This window comes from Pangasianodon hypophthalmus, chromosome 12 (assembly GCF_027358585.1).
Source record: "Pangasianodon hypophthalmus isolate fPanHyp1 chromosome 12, fPanHyp1.pri, whole genome shotgun sequence".
Taxonomy (NCBI): domain Eukaryota; kingdom Metazoa; phylum Chordata; class Actinopteri; order Siluriformes; family Pangasiidae; genus Pangasianodon; species Pangasianodon hypophthalmus.
In genome coordinates, this window is record NC_069721.1 from 5,158,845 (window position 1) to 5,179,086 (window position 20,242).

General features: G+C 40.3%; 2 protein-coding genes across 12 annotated transcripts in view; one reads left to right on the forward strand and one right to left on the reverse strand.

The window, feature by feature from the left end:
- The window catches only part of tanc2b (tetratricopeptide repeat, ankyrin repeat and coiled-coil containing 2b), a 173,066-nt gene extending 168,462 nt beyond the window's left edge, over positions 1–4,604 (forward strand). For all 11 annotated transcript variants that reach the window (XM_053238589.1, XM_026915009.3, XM_053238593.1 and 8 more), the window contains one exon: positions 118–4,604. In XM_053238589.1, coding sequence (XP_053094564.1) covers positions 118–2,170 — 2,053 coding nt within the window. In that variant the 3' untranslated portion in view covers positions 2,171–4,604. The remainder of the gene's footprint in view (positions 1–117) is intronic.
- A 5,578-nt stretch (positions 4,605–10,182) lies between these two features.
- g6pc3 (glucose-6-phosphatase catalytic subunit 3) lies at positions 10,183–19,822 on the reverse strand. Its single transcript, XM_026914728.3, has 6 exons — positions 18,932–19,822; positions 16,914–17,020; positions 16,558–16,648; positions 16,336–16,454; positions 13,687–13,828; positions 10,183–12,131 (listed from the first exon to the last, which is right to left on the reverse strand). Exons 1-6 carry the CDS (start codon positions 19,147–19,149, stop codon positions 11,789–11,791), a joined length of 1,020 nt encoding a protein of 339 aa, XP_026770529.2. The 5' UTR covers positions 19,150–19,822; the 3' UTR covers positions 10,183–11,788.
- Between the last annotated feature and the right edge of the window lie 420 nt (positions 19,823–20,242).

The following is a 20,242-nucleotide window of genomic DNA, read 5'->3' on the forward strand; positions in this document are numbered from 1 at the left end:
TTTTACCACTACAAACATACAGCTGACCCTAATAAGACCTCTTCTTTGTGTTGTATGTGTTTTCTTTGCCTATTTTAAATTACACTTTAAATTTCTCCCCATCTTTATGCACTGCAGGCAGTTTTCTGAGGCTCTAGATGACCTCAGGGAAGCCATAAAGCTGTGTCCCAACAATCGCGAGATTGTGCGCCTCTTGCAGCGTGTGGAGGAAGAATGCAGGCGTGTCACCCAGACAGAGGAGCCTGAGCTTGAGCCCCCACCATCCCCACCCCCATCCCCTTTACCTGTGGAGGAGGAAGAGGAGCCACCTCATCATACTCCACCCCCAGAACCACGACTGGATGACATGGAACCTGTGCAAGATCTTTTCGAGGATGATGACTTTCTGGAGCAGGAGCTGGAGGGCATGTCCATTGGCCTTCCTCCTGAACGCATCAATCCATCCAGCCTCCAAATTATCCACAGCCCACCTCTTTCTCCTGTCCCTCTATCAGGAGGCCAAGCCTTCGAGTTCCACCCAAGCCCCTCTTCATTGTCATCTCCAACTCGCCAAAGCTACCAATCAACCTCACCTTGTGTCTCTCCCACACACCAGAATTCCCATTACCGACATAGTCCTCCACACACTTCTCCTGCCCATCAAGCATCCTACCGCTTCAGCCCTCCACCTATGGGTAGTGGAGGTCAGGGAATGGATTACCAGAGTCCCCCACCTTCCCCTCTTCGTCGCACAGCACCATACAGAGCCAGTCCCCCCTTGGAGAGTGTGTGTCTCTACCGTTCCCAATCGGGATCGCCGGTCCGCTACCAGCAGGAACCTTTGCCCAGCCGCCCCAAATCACCCCTGTCTAAGATGAGCAGTCAACGCTCTTTTCAGCTTCAGTCACAACCATCCCAGTGCTCCCAGTCCTCCCAACACCACCAGGCCCAGGGCCTCCGACTGCAGCCTTCTGTGGCCCAGATTGTACGCACGAACCAGCCTGGGAGTGGCATCTATGGCCAATTGGCCCACCCACTCAGCAGGTACCAGGGCAGCTCCATGGACATAGACCGGGAAAGAGAGCGGGAGGCCCGGCTGGTGTACCAGCCCTCCTTGGATGGAAGGTCCATGTCTCAGGTACAGTCCAGTCTGAGTGTGGGTGCTCTATGCCAGCATGGAGGGCGAGGTGGGCCTGGAGGAGTACTTGAATCTGGAGTGGGGAAAGATGAAGTGCCTCAGCGCCCTGCCTCAGCCTACCGCTCTGCAACTGGAGGTCCAGGAGGAATGCGCTTTAGCCAGACGCCTCAAATCAGCCGCAGCCAGTCTGCAGCATACTACCCTGTATCTAAGCATGAGCTGGAGAGAGCTGCAGCAGCATCCTCCATGTCCCCATGCCAGCTAGGCTCACCTGAAATCCCACATCTGGTACGTCGGCCCATCAGTGCAAACACGGGCGATCTGAAACCACACATGTCCACCCCTAGACCCCTAATCCACTCTCAGAGCGTGGGTCTGCGCTTCTCCCCCTCCAGCAGCAATATCTCCTCAGGCTCTGGTCCTAATCTAGCCTCTGGCTTTAGGCCTTCCTCCTCCATGGCCCAGATGGAGATCCCCCTACAGGTGGCATACGAGCGCAGCTTTGATGAGCCATCCTCACTCTCGCCCTCACAAAGCGGCCTGTACCCCAGTGAGCCAGCGCGTTCCCGGACAACGCCCTTCATGGGCGTCATTGACAAGACAGCACGGACTCAGCAGCAGTACTTGCACCAGCCTTCTCGTGCATGGCCAGTCACATCTCTGGACAATGTCATCACCAGCCCTACATCACCAGGGAACCTGATTCACCAGGCATCTACAGCCTCCTCCTACAGCCCGCCCACCTCATTAGGTAACATTGCCTACTACAACAAGACCAACAATGCCCAAAATGGGCACATGCTGGAGGATGAGTACTATAGCCAGCCACAGCCCTCATCCCTGGGCAAGCTGGCAAATGGAGGGGCCCGTGACAGGGATCTCCTGGAGCGGGTCAGTCAGGTACCCACATACCAGGATGTGAAGGTGGCACGGACAATGCCCGTGGCACAGGCTTACCAGGAAAACATGTACCGCCAGCTCTCTCGTGATGCCAGGCAAGGCCCCACCTCACCCATTAAACCAAAGAGACCCTTTGTGGAATCAAATGTGTAACAAGGCCAGTAGAGTGTAACGGATGTGTGATAGGGAGTGAGTGTGTGTTTAAATGTGGTGGTGGTCCAATGTATTAAAATTAATTACTAGAAAATATGTCATTTTTTGAAACTCTACTAACCCAGGGAGGGTAATGTTGATATATTGCAACTTCATGAAAGAAATTGCTAATGCCTTGATCTGTGCCTGCTTCTGGTATACTTGAGGCATAAGCTTTAGCGCTAGAGCAAAAGACTTGAGACACTTGGACTTCTATGAATATGATACTACTGAATGTTCTTTAAAGCTCTGCACATTATGTGAAAGCACATTTCTGAACCTTCCCTGAATTGAAGCAACAAACATGCGCGCACACACACAGCTTGAGGAACAGTGTGTGTCTTGCAGTTATTATCCCACATGAGTATGAGCATCGTGAACAAGAATGTGTGAGTCACAGACTGTTCATGAATTTAAATGCTTAAATCATTTCCTCTCTTCAGTAGGCAATTCCAAACAGGACTGCTAGGCCTTCCAGAGTATATAATGTTGGATTATTCAATGCTGTTTAATAAAAAAAAAAAAAAAAAGCTGTATTTACAGAAGGAACACAAAGGAATATTTATACCTGAGTTCGATAATGTACAAATCAAAGCATAAACCTAGTTTCTGTGTTTGTTTTATTTTAAGTTATCTTTATTTTTGTATCTTTTTTTGGCAGGGAAAAGGTACATAATATTTTCGAAAATGCAGATTCAGAGTTTATGGATTTAGAGAGGGGAATGTACAAACTTTCAGAACACTGTTTTTCAAAAGCTTACAAGAGTTATATCCTCGTTTTTACAGTAAGAACATTTTCATACTTAAGAAATTACTATCTAGAAATAACCTGGATAGAGAATACATTATAGTTGTAATGCAAACTGAATCATGTGAATCAGAAGTGATCATGGGTTCATTTTGTTTTTAGACCAATCACTGAAAAGGCTGAAGAACAGTCTTACACCTTTTTTTTAATGAACTAATGCATTTATGTACATTGGATCTCCCTGTCCTCAAAGTTTGTACATGCTCTGCTCCACATATAAAAAGATGTTTCAGGGGTGTTGAATAATTGATGGTAGTTCCTTTTTTATTTTGAAACAGTTTTAACAGTTACAGTATTGTTCTAAAATATGAAAAATCATTAGTATATTTAGCTATAATATATTTGTTTTAACATTTCAGTGACAATATTAGTTTTTTGCTGCACTGTATGCCCATGAAAGCTCTGAAGAAAAATAGCACTTTATTAATTTCATTCAGATGATGGAAAATCATACAGTAGGCATGAAGAATGGCTCATTTGGATTTCAAAATCACAGAAGTTGTCTCTAGACAACAAAACTGATTAACAAACGGAGTGAACACGGGAATATTATTTGTGAATTAATTGTCCTACTAGAAAATCAAAATAGCAGTCTTTGTTATTGGTGCAATCTTTTTCCTTTTTTCTTTTAAAAAGCTAAAGAATAAGCAGTAAAAAGAGTGAAACTATGTTTTTAAAAAGCTATGAAAACATGTATATAATAGCCTTTATAGAGCGCACTGTATGTGCTGTATATACTGGCCAGATGTGTTTATGCATAACCAATTCATAACTATTTCTCTATAGCTAATTCTTCACTGTTGCAGGGTTATGGCTAACATCTAAGAGACAAATGAATAACAGTATCCAGTATGTAGAGGTGAATAATTGAAGCAGATATGAAGCGTGAAACACGGGTGTCCAGGGTTCAGTAGCATCCTGAAACACTACCAAAAGATTTTTACTATGAAATCATAAACTCCAAGAAATGTTTAGGAAATGTTTTCGGAAAACAGTCATCAAAGCTCTCTGCAGTAGAACGCAATATTGTCAATGTGCAGTGTTCAAACTGTCTATGGTCACATGTTCTCAATAATGGACTCAGACAGCTGCTGTCTTTAGTAAACCCATACATTTTAAGTATTTATGCCAGTAACCCTTCACCCTTTCTCATGAAGGAATAACTGATAATGCTCAAGAAGTAACAATTATTCATCAACCTAAAGGGAACAAAGGACTACAAAGGTTTCTTTCTTTCAGAAGGGATAGTTTTATCAGTGTAGATTATTTTTGCTGTAAATACAGATGCATGTTCTATCCTCAGCCTCCCCTGAGCTCATGTGCACATGCTGAAGTGTACCTGATGTATATCTCAAATGAAGCTGGTGCCCAAATAATGCATTCCAACCTCTCATTTTTTGAAATCGTTAATTAGGAAACACACTACTGACCTCTTATGAGTTGAACTGGGCTTTTTTTATTTTGCATTTAAGTTCATATTACTGTACTTGCTTGCTGCGCTGAGTTCTCTTGTCTGTAAATGTGAGCTTTCAGAGCGCTGTGACAAAGTTCTATGACTACAATAAAACAGAATGTGTTTTTATCATACTAGAACCTGTGATCTATTAAGCTGAACCAACACTGTGTCTGAAATCACTCCCTCGCTCACAATTCACTATATAAAATGGACAGCAGTAACAGAGACAAAGATTTTCTGCATATCACTAACAAGTACCTGTTGCCTTTAGTGGTCATTAAACATCATCTTTTATTTATATTTATATACAAGATTTAGCCACTCCAGTACCCATCCTAACAGAAATCACTGTGCATTGTAGTATATAGTGTGGAAGCAGCATGCAGCAGTTGCGAGCTGGATTCATGATGCAATATGGGTAGTAGACAGATGGATATGATGGATTTGATTATTTAACTCTAGCCACATTTTTTCTTGAAAGATTTGCCCCAACAATGGAGAAAGTTTTTTTTTTTTTTTTTTTTTTTTTTTTAAAGTGGAAAAACATTTTTCACTATTTCCAGTAGGCAATTACTTATTTAACCTGTCAAATGTAATTATTCAGTTCTCTACAGATAAAGGTTAAAAAAAAAAAAAAAAAGAAAGAAAAAAGTGAACAACCTGAAAATCTGAGACAAATTGAGCACAATAGCATAATGAAGAATAGGTGTGGCAGCTATCTTGGTGTGTGAAGAATAGGTGTGGCAGCTATCTTGGTGTGTGAGGAATAGGTGTGGCAGCCACTATCTTGGTATAACACATTTTATGAATAGAATATGATGCATTGTAACTATGATTGTTTATGACCATCCTGCTGTAATCTGGAAGCAGTCTATCGTAAAACAACAATGTTAAGTTTGTGTTCTTACTTTTAAGGGCTTCAACCTCTTTCTTTTTGGTACCATAGGTGTTCAAGACATTATCTCTGTCTTTCTATGGTCCCTAGCACTTGGTGGCAAACTCTCTGTAAATACTGACTACAGTGATTTACAGTACTTTTATTTTGTAGAAGTTTGAAAAACATCAGTTTAGTATACTTATCATTGAACTTTAAGTTACGTTTTATTACTTTTTCTCCTCCACTGTCTGCCTGTGAAAGTAAGCACCTCAAGAACTTTATTAAATTAACTAATAAACATAGTGTAATCACCTGAATATTGTTTGTCAATTAGTTGAAAAAATAACATTGGTAACACTTTACATTTGAATTAGGCTAACATCTATAGTTCCTTGATTCACACCCCTTGAACCTTTTATAGTTTTAGAACCTCTAACTGAAAAAAGTGGGGAAATCAATATACAGTATTTAACACAATTATTTACAAAGATTTTTTTAAAGGTGTGATTGGTGGAAGTATCCTACCCCCATTGCTGGGAAACCCTTAAATTAGTTCTGGTGCAACCATCTGCCATCAAAAGTCACATAATTAAATGGAGTCTACCTGTGTGCAATTAAAGTGGCCCATGATCCCAGAGCTTATTAAGGAACATACTTAAACAGCATTATGAAGACAAAGGAGCTATCAAAACAAGTCCAGGACAGAGCTCTAGAAACGTATTACTCAGGGTTTAGAAATGCAAAATATATTCCAAACTTTGAACTTCCCACTCAGCACCATTAAATCCACTATTTAAAAAAATGGAAAGAATATCACACAACCAAGACTCAAGTCTGCCTAAAGGAGGCTGTCCACCCTGTCCAGTCAGTGACCAGGTATGGATGTCATTCTGAAAATTAACCAAGGGGCCAACTCTGAAGGAGCTGGAGAGATCCAGAGCTCAAATAGGAGAACCATGTTCGATGGTTTGAATACCATCGATGCCACAGCTATCCGTGGCCAGGACACAATATAGCAAATTGGCTGTGCTCTCTGGGTAGGTAGAGATGGCACATTCATTCTCCCCTGTCAATCACAGTGATGCCAGCCAATTGGGGTTGTCTGAACAAGGCAGATAACACTTTTCTCCGAGTGTGTTACACTGCCCTGTGAGGCAGCAAGGACAGCAACCCAAAGGATGTGGTTGGCTGGCTTCATACCTTGAAGGAAGCAAGTCCTAGTCCTCACCCAAAAGACATGAGACTGGGGCAAAGTTTCACCTTTCAACAGGACAGAGACCCTAAGCATACTGCCAAAGCTACACTAGAGCGGTTCAAAACCAAGAACAAGAGTGTGTAAGAATTGCTCAGTAAAAGCCCAGGTCTCAATCCAATGTGGCAATTATGACAAAACAAGAAAATTGCTGCTCACCAACAGGCTCCACCCAGTCTGACAGAGCTTTAGCAATTTTGCGAAGATGAATAAGCAAACATATCAGGATTATACACCATATGGCCAAAACTTTGTGTATACCTGATCAACATCCCATTCCAGATTTAGTCCTCCCTTTCTTGTTAAACAGATTGATTTTATACATATCCAAGGAGACTGCTCCTCCCCTTCGTACAGTCCCCTCAGAAAGTACTGGGGCATCAAAGCCAATTCTATACGCTGAAGACATCTAGTTTTGAAACCAATGAGGAATGAGACAATGAGCAGAATTTCAGATTTCCTTACCTGATATTTACATCTAGATGTGTTAAACAACTTAAAACATGGCACCTTTTGTTTGAGCCCTCACATTTTTCAAGTGTTCAAAAAAATGGAACATGTTACTGACAAGTGTTTCTTGTTATCCAGGTGTGTCCTGTGAGATTGATAGTTTAAAAAAGTAATAGCTCTGCATGTCTACTCTTTGTCTGAGATGGGTTTCTCCTGTGAAGACTACATTTGTTGTTAAAAAGAATAAACTAAAATGAAGAGAGAGCTGTATATGGGAGAAAAGCAAGCCATTTGAAGCTGAGAAAAGAGGGAAAATCCATCAGAGCCACTGCACAAGCATTGGGTATAGCCAATACAACAATTTGAAATGTGCTGAAAAAGAAAGAAACCACTGGTGTAATAACAACCAGTCATCGAACAGGTAGGCCAAGAAAAACAACAGCAGGTGATGACAGAAACATTGTGAGAGCTGTAAAGAAAAACTCAAAAACAACAGTCAGTGACATCACCAACAACCTCCACAGGGCAGGGATGAAGGAATCACAATCCACCATTCGAAGAAGAGTTCGAGAGCAGAAATATAGAGGCCATTCCACAAGATGAAAATCACTCACCAGCCGTTAGATTCAGAAGGCCATATAGGAATTGGCAAAGAAAAACAGAGATGTGTCACAAAAGTTCTGGAACCAAGATTAACCTCTAACAAAGTGATGGAAAGACAAAAGTGTGGAGAAAGAAAGGATCTGCTCATGATCCAAAACATATGAGCTCATCAGTCAAGTACAGTGGAGGTAGTGTCATGGCTTGGGCTTGCATGGCTGCCTCTGGAACCGGCTCACTAATCTTTACTGATGATGTAACTCATGATGGTATCAGCAGAATGAATTCAGAAGTCTACAGAAACATTCTGCCTGCCAATTTACAGAGAAATGCATCCAATCTAACTTGGAGAAACTTCATCATGCAGCAGGACAATGACTCAAAGCACACTGCCAAAACAACAAAGGACTTCATCAGGGAAAAAAGTGGAAGGTTTGAGTCTGGCCAAGTCAATCAGCAGACCTTACCCCAGTTGAGTGTGCATTTCACTTCCTGAAGAGGAGACTGAAGGGAGAAACACCCCTAAACAAACAACAACTGAAAGAAGCTATGGTACAAGCCTGGAAAAGCATCACAAAAGAAGAATGCAACAGTTTGGTGATGTCAGTGAGTTGCCGGCTTGATGCAGTTTTTATAAGCAAGGGATATGCAACTAAATATTAAGTGTTATTTATTTTAAGATTATCTGTTCCAATATTTTTGCTCACCTTAAAATTGGTTGGTTTGCCACCAAAGGTGTCATGTTCTATGTTGTTTAACACATCTAGATGTAAATACAAGCTGAAATTCTGATCCATTATCTCATATTCATCATTCGATCTCAAACTCGAATGCCTTCAGTATATACTTATATACTTAAATACATATATCAAATGGTTAATTGAGCATTAATTAAGCATATTGGCAATGGAGGTTTATAGTGGAGTTTGTGGTCAGGTTGGCTGGCAATAGAAGCCAAGGTGATTGAAGGAGAAGGATAGTTTTACTAGCAGCTTCAGAATATTGGCCATTCCTAGGATGGTTCTCTCGGAGTTGGGTCTCAGCCACATGCTGGCAGCTTCTTCCACTGTTGGGGACCACCCAGGCAGTTGTCTAGATTGCCACTTGGTTTCAGCAGTCTGCATCTGCATCTTCAGATGGATTGTACTTCCGCATCCATTGAAGGCAAGAGATACTGGAGCAAAGATCCTCTGCTGAAGGGTCTGCCATAGTAGGATAGATTTTGAGACATACAGATCCAGAGATACTGAGACATACAGATCCAGAGATCCAGAGATACTGGAGCAAAGATCCTCTGCTGAAGGGTCTGCCATAGTAGGATAGATTTTGAGAGATACAGATCCAGGGTGTGAGTTCTAGCTGGTAAGTGTGTGGCTGCCTGGTCATGGAGACTCATACCGCTGTACTGACAGAATGCATCTATTTCAGGGTGTAGCCTCTCAAATCCACTGACTCTGAATTCAGAGGTATACGATTGGCCTGATTACTGATGTAGCTGAAGCAGAGTTTCTTCTACCATGGTTAGGGTTATGCTTGAATGGTTACAAGCAGTTGAAGGAGCAATTATTTCCTTTGATTTAACATTACCATTACCAAGTACACATCAATGTGTTTTTCAGTCAATGCTTACTGTTTTAGCTGGTAAACAGTGAGCAGCAGTACTTATAGCCAGATGGACCCTGTGGGAGGCAGTTTATTTTTAGTCCCATTAGTACAATCGAAAACACTATCCTACCTAACCACCTCATTGTTATCACACATATGCCACAAACAAAAAGACTGAAAGGGTCCTAGTGCAGGAGCATCTTTTATGTTGAATGCTCTTCTTTATATGTATATGAAAGTAACAAGTAGGTAAAAAGTTGGCAGATGAATGGGCAGACAAAGCAGCCACAGATAATTAAAATGGGAGATTAAGAGTACCTGCTAGTTAGGCTGCAGAAACAGACCATGAGGAAAAACTATTTCCAATAAAACCATTCCAACATACAGCATCAAAAAGGTAGTAGATTGAGAATAGTGGCAAACTGATGGAAGACTGACTTGTTGTGTGTACCTTTTTCAGATATACCTTCTCACAAATCTCACAATGCAGTAACAGTCCCTGGTGGATCTCTAGAGGACATTCTCAAGTCGTAAAGATGCTGTTCCCATTTTACATATTTGGAAAGATCTATTCATACACTTTTTAGACTGTGAGTCTGAAATGCTGTTTACCATTTCTGTCAGTTAATCACATCTGCAAAACAAAAGTTTCTCTAATAATAAATAGTTTTATGTATGTAGATTATTTTTGCTATAACTACACGGTTCTATCCTTAGCCATCCATAAGCTCACGTGCAGGGGTCTGAGTGTACCTGATGTGTATATAAAATTAAAGGAAGACTGAAGCTAGTGCCCAAATGCTTCATTTCACACACTAATGACCTCTAACTTGAAATAATCTTTTGAAATTTGCATTTGAGTTTATTTGAACTATTTGTACATGCTTGCTGTGTGGGTTCTTTTATTTATAAAGTCTTTCAGAGCTCTGTGACTATGTGTTTAATCATACTGCAAATAACTGTGATACAGTCAACTTCAAAATTATTCTGAAAATGAGCAGAAATTATTATATGAAATGAGTAACACATACAGTTAATGGTGTTTTAAGTCATACATTTGATACTGTGTAGTATTATTTTAATACAATTCTTTTTTCAAGCATAACCTTTTAAAGCAGTACAATTTCTACAAAGTTTGAGACACATGTAGAGAATCTTGAATCCTCCGTGATGCACCTTTTTAAACTCCTTTGTATTCTTAGGCTTGTGCATATGGACACCATCAATTCACATCACTGGTATTCAATTGGGTCCAGACTGGAGGCCCTTTTTACAATAATACCTTTATTCTCCCTATTACTGCCACAAAAATGCCAATAATATATCGGGCCAATGCTATGACTTTATTTTTCCTTTGTGTTATGAACACACAAAAAGGCCTCAATGTCTGCAATTCTGCTTGATATGGCATTTAGACTGACTCATCTTCCTGTAAGGTTACATATTATTTTTAATGGAGTTGCCATTGTATTACCTCTGTTGAAGGGTGCTAAACAGACGGCCACTGCAAAACACCGATTACGTTTTGTCTCATTCTCTTAACAACAGGAGAATAAAAGGCCTTTACAGTCAAGTCGGTTTGCATGTCCCACTGTTACATGAAGAGAGAACATGTATGTAATAGCAATAATGAAATACTGTACACAATAGCTGAATTGTTGAATGTTCAAGTCATAACTTCAACCAGACAACCAGATTTTGCATTAAAATGTCCCAGTACGCAGCAGAATTAATGATGGCATTAAGGGCCCTTAGATCACTAGCCACAAATCAGCCCCACAGCACCAATGATCCACCACATTTTAGGCTAGGGACCTTTGCTTATACATGCTGATGTTGCTCATGATCAGAAAGTTTGACTTTGGTCTGCAGCACTCAATTTTCAATGGAGTTCAGGAGCTGCAAATTGTGTGCTGTTCTTAGGAAGGGCATCTTTCATGTGACATTCCAACAAAATTGCTATCCAGTGGTTGATTTGCCAAGAATCAACTAAACTGTGCACTTCTGTGACCTTGCACCAACAGCAACCTGTTAACCAGCATTTCCCCATCAAGATGAATGATCAAACATTTTATATGTAAGCACATACAGTATTTAGACTTAAGAAAATCCTGACAAGGTCAAAAACAATAGCAGAATTATTGCTTATAATGGAACTGCAAACATGCAGACTGCTCACGAATCGGATTACTCAAGAAGGAATGTTTTCTCAGGGCATATTCCCTGTATACATTTAACGTCTTCATTATAAATATTGCTTTATTATTCTGTCTGGGACATATTACTACCGTTTATTTAAAAAAAAAAAATCAGTGTTTGAATTGGACAGAACATTTTGACAGAACAAAACAAATTTAGTGGACAATATGAAAATTGTCATTCTTCTCAATATGGAATGATACCTGTAGAATAAACAGCTAGCCTTGTGACAACTAATGTGATGGTCCTGGAACAGCCATTTGTCAATACACTACCTTCGGTGGCAATTTTTGACTCCATACAGAGGTTAAAAGTCATTCTGTTCATTCTTCTCAGTCCCTCTTGGGTTTGGCTGTGAGGAGATGCACCAGGCCAGGTACTAGCACCATCACTACCTGGGGCACTATGACATATTTGAGGAAAAAGAGTGAGTAAAAGAGGAGGGCTGGAGCTGTAGGCAGAGGGAACCGGCTCACGTGGTACAGGGCCATGGAGGACAGCGCCATGCAGAGGGTCTTTGGCACCCAGGGAAGTACCCATCCTCCCGGCTTCCAGAACTGGGCAAGCCCCAGCCCGAGCAGCGCGCCAGCATCGCGGCTCAGAGAGGAGAAAGGATTTGTGTCCATGCGAACCCACTCAGACTTAGAGCACCATCTCTTGGCCAACGCAATAGACCTGAAGTTCATTGAAAAGGGTAAGATCAGATTTAGAAGCTGTACATCACTGTGTTGCTGAGTTTAATTAGAAAAAGTACAAGTTGCAAATATAAAAAAGAGTCAATGAAGACTACAAACCAGGTCAAGGTTGATATGTTGTTTCACTGATGAAGAAGTGATATCTGTTTAAATTATATACAGCAAACCTGCATTCATGAAAGTTTTGAGCATTGCTATTGAGCATTCATGCTATTTTGAGCATCAACTAAATTCAATGTAGGGACGTTTCTGTAAGAATGGAGATTTTATCTTAAATTTGCTCTTGACTGAGACATCATTATTCATGTTGTATTAAAGTTACATTAGCATGGTATTATAATCCTGAGCTCAGGTTAATATCCAGGTCCTCCAGTTTCCTCCTACCTCCCAAGAGGAGCATGCAGGTAGGTGGATTGGCTATGCTAAATTACCCTTAGGAAAAAATGAGTGTGTGAATGTGTTTGTATGGTGCCCTGTGATGGACTGGTGTCCCATCCAGGGTGCAATCTCGCCTCATGCCCAGTGTTCCTCAGATAGGCTGCAAATCCAATGTTATCTATCAGCCAAAGTTATCAGCCACTACCATTATGGCAGCTATTTTTATATAAGCTGAGTCCCACTCCTCATCTCCGGGTCGCTGTACTGCTTATACTAAATGAAGTATATCAACTATCTCACTACACACTCCTGAAAATAAATTCATTTGTGCAAACTCACTGTTGTTTTTGCACTCGTTTGTAGAATTAGTGTGTAAATGTGAAACAAAGGTTTGTAATATGGAATAGAGATTTTCAGATAGCAGCCCTCCTCATGAAGCTCCAGGCCCAGAATAAAGGGAGCCAAACTGAGGTAGGACATCTAGTTAATGTCCAGTAGCAAATGTTTGTCTCTTTGTGTTGCTAGAGTAATCCATTTGATAGATCACTTACAAAGCAAAGTAAATGCTAATTAGCAGTAGGCAGCTAGCTATCTGGCTTCCCTGAACATTTGCTATTGAGCATAACCACTGTAGTCTTTGAAATTTTATGTCTACCTCCAAGACACGTGACCAGGAGGGAGAAATCTCACCACAGTGCCCGCTGCGCCATCGCTGTAAAGCGTTAACAGGCGTGTTTACAACAGATGTACTGATGGTTAAATTTTTTATTTTGGTCTATGCGTCTCTTTAAAGGGTCATGTTTTCTCAGTGTAAGAAAACTTAATTCTACAAAAAAAACCCTTGAAACTCTACAATCTTTAGTGAATACTATGTATCTGAATACTTTTTAGCAAAAAACAGTCATTTTTTTGTTCTTGACCTTACAATTACAAACACAAATGATAGCAAATTGGTGAAAAAGGGTGATGTCACTAATTTGAATACTAAACTATATCATACTGTAATAAATAAAAAGCAGATTCAAAATAACCTCCTAAAATGCAACATCTATGATTCGACAATGTAAATCAGGTGACTTCTCCTGCTTAACCCAGTTCTTGCGTCTCCTCGTGTTTCCTTCCTAAATACGCAAAGTGAAGAAGAATGTTGGACTTACCAGGCGAGGTCGATGCCAACCTTCTTCAGCACAGCATGCATGAGCAGTGCTCCGAACAGCAGAGCCATGCTGGAGCACAGGAAGAACAGCAGGGGGCGACAATCTGGCACTGTGCGGTTTAAAAACACTCCCAGCATCATGCCTGAGAAAGTCCAAGTGACACAATTCAACCAAATGCTTACACCACACTGGTAGTGTCCAACTGTGTTTTTCACCAAACCTGGATAGTATTTATAGTGTGGCTGGTGAATCCATCTCAAACATTTTATTAAATTTTATACCACAGCGTGGTTGAATTCTTGAATCAGAAGGTGTGGATTAATTTTCTATAACAGCAGCTCTCAGAGTAGTTCCGGCTGTAACATAAGCGATAGGTTTTATTAATGTGCTCATTCTAATATGTCCTTGTTTCTATAGCAACAGCTTATACGCAGGGACTTGTTCGGTTGACGCTCCACATAATCTAAATTTAATAATAAAAAGCAATTTTGTTTAAAATGTGTGTTGTTATTTAAACATATATGTTTATATAATAAACATATAATTGATAATTGTTGATATGTTGAAGTTTTCTGTTAGGAGATTTTATATTATATTTATTTATTTATTTTTTAACTTTACAGTGTCAGTGCTTTGTAACAGTCAGTTTGTTTTACACAACAGGAGAGTTTTCAGGACAGAGGACATCGTGGTTTCTGGTTTCTCGGTAACATGACAAGTTGCAATTTTGTCTTATTCATGTCAAAAAAGAAAGAAAAATAAGAGGAAAAAAAAGAGACTTGTGAGGGAATGACAGTTTAAAGCTGCTAAAAGCTAAGTGATAACAGGAACTTGTCTCCTGGATGTTCCACAACACTGACTGTAAATATAAAGAGTTAAAAAGCATGTGTTGTTCATTATTAAATGAAACGGTTTAATTGGTATAAGCAAAATAACATACTTCCTGTACTTGTGTGAAGGCCATTATTGGCCTTAGTGACTGGCTTCCACAGAGCTCAACTCATGTAGACCTGCTTCTCTTATGGCTTAGCTGTGCTCACATTTGTGCCCACAAAATTAATAACCCAACAGTCATGGGAGCGCTGCGTACTTGGTGCCAATTTAGAATTCATTTTGGGCTGCAATCCCCCTCTGTATCTGCCCCACTTACTGGTAATCCATCATTCCCTCCATCCTTATTAGACCTTGCCTTTCATAATTGGCATAAGGCTGGTAATCATGAGCATGTTAGTCTTATACATAGATGATTTATTTGCATAAGGTTCCCTCTCCTTAATACTCATCTGTTCAGGTATCTGCAAATCCAAAATGATGTTAAGAATTCATATCCAGGTTTTCCCCCATCTTCCTCCAAAAACACATTTAGATCACATATTTGACATTATGCTCCCTGCTAAAGGTATTATTTCAAAAATATATGCCCTGATTTTTCCTCCATTTCTTCCTCTGATCTTCATATCAGGAAACAATGGGAGAAAGATTTAAAGCTAAGACTTGAAGACAAAGCATGGGATTCAGCTCTTCTATAAAGTACTTCATCTTCAACCTGTGCTAGACACAGTTTGATTCAACTGAAATTGTTATATTATGTGTCTAGGACTAAGTCAAGGCTAGCCAAAATTAAGCCAAATATTGACCCTAGCTCCTGCCGCCCTCCATCACGTGTTCTGGTCATGTCCCGTTCTTGGGAGCTTCTGGCAGTCAGTATTTGATTGTTTTTGTTTTTTTTTTTTAATTCTGAACACATGTTTTAAGTCCTGCCCTTTGGTTGTCTTGTTTGGTCTGCCTCCTAGGGATACTTCAGTTTCTATTTGCAGAAGATGAATCATACACTCAAAGCTGATGTGCAAAGTTTTCAACACACCTGGGGCCTTTTCTGAGATTGATTCGCTTGACATTCCTGACAGCTACCGTTCTCTCAGTTATTCTTCCCAGTTATTTCTTGTGACTTCCTTGTGGATTCTTATTTACTTATTTAAATTTTTAATTTGATTTTTTTTTTTCCTCTCGGTCTTTTCGGTCGGTATATTTGTTTTTGTACATATTTGTCTGTCTATAATATATATATATATATATATATATATATATATATATATATATATATATATATAATTTTATTTTGTTATTTTGCGCATTGCGCATTGGATGGGGGTGTGGGCTGATCTGGGGTAGGACTGGGGTGAGCTGACAGGGTCTAATGAGTTGTTAATTGCACTTTATTTGAATCTTCCTTCTGTATTATCATTTTTCAAATTTGTTAAACCGTAAATAGAATATTGAAAGAAAATAAAATAATCCCAAAATAATAACCCCAGTATGCGTCAGACTGTAAATTACTGTCACATAACAGCATGGCCCATCATGTGTTATTCCTCACTTATACTACAGCGGATGTTCCACAACATTAAGTGTAACTATAAATCGATAAAAGGTATGAGATGTCATTCTCGTCCTTTAATAAATAAAAATGTCTTAGCATGGACAAATTTCTGGGGTATAAGCGGAAAAGAAACTTCGCAGTTGGAACAGTAACTAATCATCACATCAGGACACATCCTGATGTGATTGTCCTATAACAGCACGTCATGTTTTATCCCTTAAATAAACAGCTGATGTGAGAAATAGCATAATGTGAGATTGAGCACTGACCTGTCAGAACACCAGCGATGACCTGGTGCGGAAAATGAGCCAAAATGAAGACCCGAGACAGACCAACTGCTCCCAGCAGCAGCGTGTAGAAGACGTACGGTACCGCAGCCAGTATCTTACTGCATACAGGAGAGTATATGTTAGAGATAGTCTTTGACACATACACCATCCCACGATTCAGGATAACATTCAAATTATGACTCATGCTATACTCTGACTAACCTGCCAGAGCGAGCGTGGAGAAAGGAGGCCAGGGCGGACACCGCCACCCACCAGACTGCAGCGGTGACCATGGCATGGCCTGAGGGACTGCCTGGAAAGTGTGAAGCGGTGAGTTATTAATGTCAAAGAGCTGATTTGGTTATAATTAATAAGTGGATGAATGATCACAGTACTTGGAACCATCTTTGCCAAATTGTCCAAAAGACACAGTCAACATAAGAAATGTGAAAATGTCTTAAGCCTGTTTTGATTTGCTGCCATTTTGAAAAAACGGTTTCCATAAAACCCCTGAACTCACTGAACAATGAGCAATGAGCAGTGTGTTAGCAACTTATATAAAGTTTTGGTTTCCTAACCTGGTCCTGTCTCACAGGTGGACTGGAACTGCTGGACCGAAGGGCTGTTTTTCACAAACAAACCCGACTGACCTATCCACCAGTAAGGCCTTTCCCCAAACAGGACCCTATAAAAGAAACAACACAGGGCAGGATGACTGAATTAGCAATGTAGTGATGAGATGATATAACTGAATAAGTCACATGTAAGGAATAAAACATGACAGGAGCTCTGCTTTATATATAAAAATATCATTTATTAAATAAGGACATGTCATGCTTTGTATGTTTAATGTTGTGGAACAATTTCGTAAAAGGACAGACAACAGAGCAACTGTAAGTTTAGTGTGTTTTTGTTTGAACGAAAGTCTTACTTTTTTTTTTCGTGTTCTGTGTTTGGTAACGTATTTGAAGTGGAATTTTGTTGCTATTACTCAACACTAACAGTTTCATTCCTGAGCTGTTGATAGTTATCAGATTTTTAATTTCAGCCCGCATCACGGAGTGTCAATCACAATTTGAGAGTACAACTTAACTTGAAGCTTCAAAACTATCAACTGTAGATGTAATTTATCAAATCTTTTCCAATTTAAACTGGACCAAACTCTGAATTTAACATACAGTGATTAATTTTGGATTTTTTTAAAAAAATTTTCACATATCTTGAGCAATATCTCAAGAACGAGTGGTTGAATGTTTGCAGGATTTATTCAACTCAATTCAATTTTATTTGTATAGCGCTTTTAACAATGGACCTTGTCACAAAGCAGATTTACAGAAATATATAAGTTCAGGGTATAAATTTCAAATTTATGAATTTATCCTTAATGAGCAAGCCAGAGGCGTCGGTGGTGAGGAAAAACTCCCTGAGACTTCATGAGGCAGAAACCTTGAGAGGAACCAGACTCAAAAGGGACCCCATCCTCATCTGGGTGACACCAGATAGTGCGATTATAAATAAATCCCTTCTATAACTGTGTACTACACGGTCAAAAAGTGCAATTGTGTAACCAAGAAAATTCATTAAAGTTTACACATGAAGTCTGTTTTGTTAAAGTTATTAAATGTGCCCTGATGGAGACTGAGTGCAAAAGTGTTCATGGGAATTGCAGACCTAAAGCTATCATAGCAAAACTGTTGGAATCAATTGCAGTCCAAAGCCATCTTCATGGTTTCACTGTGGTTTCACCTCCACAGTGATCTCATGTATGTTCAGGCTCTCCGTGTGTCTGTCCTCAGCAGCTTCAAGTGATTTCCAAGTGACGAGAACTCCAACCTGAAGTAAGATGTCAGGATGGATCAGGCAGGTCGGGAGAGCAGAAGGGGTCAGGATCACTCATTTATATGGAATTAAGATTGCAACCAGATGATCTGATTACATTCTGCAACCGATCCAAACAGGGTCAAGGTCACAGCAAGGTCAAATGTCTGAAACAGTTTTTCTTCAATCGCTCCCTTCCTGTCTGTCATACAAAGATGTTACTTATGCACTCAAGAACCCAAGACCCATTTTCATCACTAACTACCAATTTTGCCATCCACGCTTCCGTCTATCCATCGGTGCGTCTGTCTGAGATTCTCGTGAGTCCGATATCTCAAGAACGACTGGTTGAATGTTTGTAGGATTTCTTCAGAATTATTACTGTAACCAGCTGATGAACTGATTAGATTCTGCAATGGATCCAAACAGGGTCAAGGTCACAGCAAGGTCAAATGTCTGAAACAGTTTTTTCTTCAATAGCTTCCTTCCTGTTCGATGTATGATTTAAAGGAAGTTCTGGCATACGAATCAGGAACAGGAAGAACTAGACATGGTGGTTTAGGAGGTATGCCTGTCGACCCGCTGGCATCCAGAGGGACCTGTTTGAATCTATGCGGCATTTTTATTATTATTATTATTATTATTATTATTATTTTGTGGAGTGGAGTGATTATTTTGTTGTGAATGATAATGATAAGCTCAATAACCCCATTCCTTTTGCAAGCCAGACCCCACAAGGCATTCCACCATTTAAAATTGAAACTTAGCCTTTTATTACCATTTAAAGAGAAGATTAAGCCACTCTGATACAGCAGCCACCCAGAGGATGGCGATGCCTGTTCGTCTGTGCAGGTAGAAAACGGGTGGGAAAACGAGCAGGAACGCCGCTTTTGGGTCTCCCATATGAGTAACGAGCAGCCAGAAAGATTCATACTTTCTGGTGTTTGACTGAAGAAGCTCAGCCATCCAAATGCCTTGAGTGTAGACTATCTCCATTTCACTGAATCCTACTGATTAGCATCAGAGCACAAGAGAGCTAGCTTGCTAAGTGATGTAGCCGGGGCTAACGAGCAGCAGGAACACTGTAGGACAGATATGATGCTCAGGTTCAAAAGAAAACAACTAGGGCGAATATTTAACACTCGGGTTCCTCACACACATCTTGACAACAATGCTCATGCTAATGCTCATGCTAATGCTACTGCTAACGAATCCGCCGGTAGAAAAGTTACAGTCAGCATCTGTTTACTTTTTCGTTACGGATGCCGGCAAGGGACTTACAAAAACGAAAACGCGAAATGCTGAAATATAGCTAGTGCTGATTGTAAGACCACAGAAACTGTCAGCTCCAGAATTATTGGCACCCTTCAAGAAAATGAGCCCAAACCTGTCTTTATGAGTGATGTTTTGAGTAGAAGTATCGTTTTATTTTAACACTAAAACACAGTTTTTTTGTAACATATATATTTTTCTGTGTAGCAGTTAGCATTGCGCCCTCACAGCTCCACTGTCCCCAGTTCAGTCCTGAGCTCAGGTCACTGTCTGTGTGCAGGTTCACATGTTCTCCCTGTATCCATGTGGGTTTCCTCCAGGTTCTCTGGTTTCCTCCCACCTCCCAAAAGCATGCTAGAAGGTGAACTGGCTATGCTAAACTGCCCCTAGATGTGAACGAGTGTGTGAATCTGTGTGAGTGCGTGTGTGTTTATGACTCCCTGGAATGGGTGTGTTCCCACATTACGCCCGGTGTTCTCCGGATAGACTCCGAATCCACTGAAATCTCCCTTAGAACTTAAGGACGTAGAGACATCTTAGATCACTTATTGACGCAGAACATTTTTTGAATATGTCTTTTATATTCTTAAAGGATTCCACATGGACACTATTCAATTCAGACCACAGGCTTTATAGGCCAATGCAGAACATTGATTTAGTGTCCTTCAGTCATTTCTGTGTGGATTTAGATGTATGTTTGAGGTTATTATATTATGGAAGGATCCCTCTATAGTTGAGTCAAGCAAATTATTCATATAGTTATGCATACTGGTGAAGGACAGATAGTAAGCCTGAACAAAAGACGAGAGTTGCAGCT